General features: G+C 53.2%; 1 protein-coding gene across 1 annotated transcript in view; it reads right to left on the reverse strand.

Annotated features, from left to right (window-relative positions):
- Window positions 1-476: 476 nt before the first annotated feature.
- The window catches only part of LOC103778310 (alpha-2-macroglobulin-like protein 1), a gene marked incomplete at its 3' end in the record, with an annotated part of 18,689 nt that continues 14,209 nt past the window's right edge, over window positions 477-4,956 (reverse strand). Inside the window, exons 22-26 of the mRNA XM_008945892.1 lie at window positions 4,624-4,678; window positions 3,894-3,977; window positions 3,308-3,488; window positions 1,833-1,941; window positions 477-639 (exon numbers count right to left, since the gene is read on the reverse strand). Coding sequence (XP_008944140.1) covers window positions 477-639; window positions 1,833-1,941; window positions 3,308-3,488; window positions 3,894-3,977; window positions 4,624-4,678 — 592 coding nt within the window. The remainder of the gene's footprint in view (window positions 640-1,832; window positions 1,942-3,307; window positions 3,489-3,893; window positions 3,978-4,623; window positions 4,679-4,956) is intronic.

Here is a 4,956-nt window from a genome sequence, read left to right on the forward strand (position 1 = left end):
CAGAGAGCGTTGAGTGGACACCTCTGGCTGGGTCACCCCATCCCCCCTGCTTTGCAATACCAAAGGCCCCACGTCACACACCAAGGTGACATACAAAAACTAACCTGTCACTAATCTCCACCTTACCTCCCAGAGGTCCAACTGCTTCATCGTCCTATCTGCCAGCTCCACCACCCACCTGACACTAGCTGGCTACCCACCTGGGACCAGGGACTAACAAGAAGGGGGCAGCCTGGGAGGTCGTTTCCCTCTCTGGTGCTTTGCAGTCCTGCCTACGAAAGCCCCCAGAGCCCAACCTTCACTTTGGCTACACAAAAGGGTGAGAAGTCTGAGGAAAATCAGCACCACACCACAGTGTTGCCAGCACTTACGCTGACTTCATAGGCTGGCTGGCTAAAAACCCTCTTTGGTGAAGGAGCTACAGTGAGCAGGGGCTCAGACGGCCACCCCTCCCTCCTCAGGGGTTCCTCCCATACCTGCTCTGATGGCCTTTTGCTGGAGGATGTCAAGCAGCTCCTGTGTCCGTCGGGAGTCCCCGAGCAGGGCGAAGGTGTAGGCCAGCAGGGCCTGGGTGTAGGTGCTGGTGGCTGTCGGGAGGGCAGCAGCAAGGCAGCCCAGCGCCCTGCGCACCACGGGGTGCTGCAGAGGAGAGTCACAGGGCAGCAAACCCGAGACACAGGCAGGAATCGGCACAGCCAACACCCCACGCCTCCACCCAGGTGTCTCTGCTGGAGCCTGCCCTCTCCTCCTGCTCCCAGTGCAGCACCAGTGAGCAGTTGCCAGCCCTTGGTGTAAGGTGCTTGGCAGACAGACCCTTCCCCCCGACCTCGAGCTGGTCACGGGCTTCAGCAGCCTTCTCTCAGCTCTTCCTTTCAAAGCCCAAACACAAGAGCAAGAATACGCAGCTGCAAATGCCTCCACCCAGCCTGCTGAGCAGGATGACTGCTAAATTCACCCCTGCCATGCCTCACAGGGTCACTGGGATTTGCAGGTTCCCCTGGAACACCACTGCTGCTGTTGGTAGGAGGCAGCAAAGCCACTGCTCTGGGCAGCATTGTGCTGCAGCACTCAGCTGTGCCATTCCAAACACACCCCAACGGCTCCCAGTGCTCGCCTGTCCCACGTCTGTGCACCTACAGCACCCCATGGCTTCCCCCTTCCCCTGGCCTCTGGGCTAAGGACCTAGGAAAAGGCCCATTGCTCTCAGCTGCAATGGAAAGCATTGATCTTTCACTTACTTTCCTGATCTCCAGAGAACTTTGCTTCTCAGAGTCAATAGCAATTGCATTTCTCCATCAGGGTCATTGATTAGATTTTTTCACTTGCCAGTACCACACAATCTAGTTATGAGTTATGATCTTAGCACTTATAAGAGTTCCCTCATCCTGTTATTGCTTAGATGTCCAACTCCCACTGCCCTACAACACTCCTTTCCCTGACTTCTACCTTTTGTGAAGCTAAACCACATGACAAATGTCATTACATCTGTTTACTTCACTGTTGGAGCAGCTACACCCCCCTCTCCTCCTGAACAGCTCACCACTAGCTCTCAGCTGGGTAGGGGTAGCAAGGAGAGGGGAGGATGGTGGGCAGAGAGCAGGAGTGAGCAGCCAAAGCTGCTGGATGGGCACAGCGTGTAGCCATCAACTCCAGGGGATCCCAGCAGTCCAGCCTCACCTTCCCCACTGCCAGCAACAACCTCCCCAGGAGGCAGCTGGGGCTTTTCCCTGATAGGTTCTTCCCCCCACACTGTGTTACTGTGTCCAGAAGCTTCTCCAAGGTGCTCTTGTTCCCCACCTCAGTGACACCACTGAGCTCTCCAGGACTCCCACCTTAAGGCAAGAGCATGGCAAAGAATCCAAATATTTACCTCTGGTGTCTCTCCTGCCTCCAGGTATGCAGCAGTGATGTAGGCAGCCAAGGGCACTTCCCCATCCAGACCTCCCTACAAAAAACACCCAAAAAGCTGGGAAAGTTAATTCACAAAGACCTAAAGTTTTCCAGCAAAGGCCCCACCTCTCTTTGCCTTGCTCCCTGTTGTGGTTTGAGGTTTGGAATGGGGGCGTGACCTTCCAGCAACTGGGAGGACCCCGGGTGGGGGTGAACCATTGTATTCCCTCCCCTTCCCACACACACTCTGATAAGAGGCAGGGAGTGGGTTCTAATTTCACTCCTGCCTTGGAGCTCGGAGAGGGAAGTTGTCCTTTCACTCCGTGGGACCCTGGAACCATTTCTGAGGGTTTTGTATATTTTATCTTTTGTATTATTCCCCTAATCTTTATATATATTATTTTCCTTACCTCCCTTTTTCGTTTTCTGTTCCTTGTTGAACAATAGACTTCATTTTTTTTCCCCAAAGTCTCTCTCTCTCTCTCTCTTGGGGGGGGAGTTCTGTTCCGTGTGGGTCCTGCCCTTAACCCCTTTTTACACGGAACCAGGACACTCCCACACAAGAAATCAGAGCAAGACAAGAAAGTGAACTAAGCAGTTCTCAGTACACTTGGCAAGAACTGCTTTGAATTGTCCTTCAGGGTGCTCTGGCTCTTACCTTCATGGCTGTGTGGAAAAGCTGGCCCACGTTTCTGAAGCAACCACTGGGAAGCTGGTGGAACTCCAGCCAGGTGAGAGCAGCTTGGATGATCCTGTTGTCCATGAAAATGTACGGCTTGGCTTGGACAAAACACTTCACCACGAAAGCAGTCAGCCTAGTTGGGGAGAGAACAGAAAAACAGGCATGAGAGTGGTAAAAGAGAAGCAGAAAGAGATGAAGTGAATGGCAGAGAGGGAAGAATGAGTGGAAAGAACAAATCTAAGCAGAAGTTGAGGAGAAAGGAAAAAAAAAAGTGGGAGTTTGGAGCTGGTTGGTCTTCTTCACCTGTTGTGCTATTCCCAATTTGCTGCTCCAGGGACAGTTCATGCTAAGGACAGCTGCAGACCCCGGGGGTACCATAACCCACAGAGCATCTGGAATGCTTTGGGTCCAGTAGCACACAAGGATTCATTGCTGAAATCAGAAAGCTGCTGCCCTCCAGGCTGCCAGGGAGCAGCAGGCAGCGAGCCCAGGGCTTACCAGGTGTTGCCATATCCATCCTTGGTACCAAATTCGCTGTAGGAGCCGTCAGGGTGCTGGTACTGCAGCTGTATCTGGTACCCTGGGGGCAGGACAGGGCATCAGTGCCCGGGGTGGCACTTGCAGTGAAATCACCGTGCAGGGAATGGGTGCCCGGGCTGGGAGGGGAGTGGGCATGTGGGACTCTTAGCAGGCTGGGCACGGGGGAGGGCAGAGCAGCAGGGGGGTCTCTGGCACTTGCCATTCCTCAGGAATCCTGTCGCCCTCTCCTTGATCTCGGGGCTCAGCTGCCTCGTCTGCTCCAGGTACTGCAGCACGTAGACGATGGGGGCAAACAGCACCATGTTCTGCTCCCCACAGCCGTGGGGCAGCTGCACCAGGCGGTCCAGGTTCTGCAGGGCTGTCCCCAGCAGGTCACCTGGAACAAAGCACGGGCACCCTGAGCCCCTCCTGGCAGGAGCCTCGGGCATCCACCTCCTCCTGCCTCCGACCTGTGCCCAGCAGTGTGCCAGGCAAAGCAGCCCCCACGCAGCACTGTGTGGGCACCTCTGCCCAGCCAGCCCAGCAGTCCCAGTGTGCCCTCCACAGGGGCTGTGCACACTCCCACCCTGCCAGGGAAGCCCATAAACAGAATGCTCTCTGCCCTGTTGAGTGTTTCAGGTTATCAGGAATCAGGAAAAGCAGGCACAGGCACGGGAAGAGCACAGCAGTAGAGCCTTGGGAACCTCAGAAAGGGTGGGGGTGGTTCTGGGTTTGGGGTTTTGTGGGGCTGAACTCAGAGATATGGGATTTGGAAAGGTACCATCACAGCTGAGTGCCTTACCAGTGACTGAGACAGTGGCTCTGACTGAACCTTCAACCACGTTTTGAGGCAACATCAAGGACACAGACTCCTGTGCTGGATTCCCTGACACCGCAGGGGTGTGAAAGACAAAAAGATGTTCTGAAGAAAACAGCTTTCAAAACCCCCAGAAACTGTTCAAGACTGTTCTGGGCTAACATCCCCTTTTCCTGTCACAGAGACTGCAGATCACCTCCAACCCCTTTCCCATTCCACCCTCAACTTCTTCCATCCATCTCCCAGTGACTGCACTGTCGTGACAGATATTTTATCCCTTCTAAAGAGGCTGAGAGGATTTCCTCCTGGAAATTCTGTGTCTTCAAAGCCACCTGCTTTTCTCCACTGAAGTTACTTCACCTCATTTCAGATTTCAGCTGCAGGCATATCTTCTCAACGTAAAAATTCTCTAAAAACCTGCTAATGGCCCATCATACCCCATAAAATTCAAGACAGGAACAGCAATCTTAAGTCATGTCGTTCAGCCTCACTATATTCAGTGGTGTGGTTTTATTACCCCAGGAAGAAAAGGTTTCAAGCTGTCAAATCACTGCCAGGGCTGCTGATGCTAAGGGGAAGCTCTGGAGGGCACTGACAATGCTCCTGTAGCTTGGTCGTGTTGACAGAGAAAATGTTTCAACAAGTGGAAAGCCCCAGGACGTGGTCAGGCAGGGAGGAGGGGGATGATTAAGGGGAAGGAGAACAGTCTCTCTACCTTTCTTGGGACACAGGATGGAGCTGTGAGCCTTTTCTATCTCCACTCCCTCCGGCTGTTGGAGCACAGGAAAGCAGCATTATAATGAGCACACAGGAAAGAAACAGGATTGCAAGTGGATTAGGAATAGATATGGACAAAACCCTGGTCCAGGCTGGAGAGTCAGCTGGAGTAACATCCCTAGCACATAAAAATGTGAATTATTGTCAGTCACTTTCCAACCCAAAGCGTTCTGTGGTTCTGTGATTTTCATTTCAGATGAGCAAACAGCATTCATTTTCAGAGCACCCTCACTGCTGCATGTCTGTGAAGCAGATGCTGTAAGGTTCAGCA

Source organism: Merops nubicus, unplaced genomic scaffold (assembly GCF_000691845.1).
Source record: "Merops nubicus isolate BGI_N331 unplaced genomic scaffold, ASM69184v1 scaffold4018, whole genome shotgun sequence".
NCBI lineage: Eukaryota > Metazoa > Chordata > Aves > Coraciiformes > Meropidae > Merops > Merops nubicus.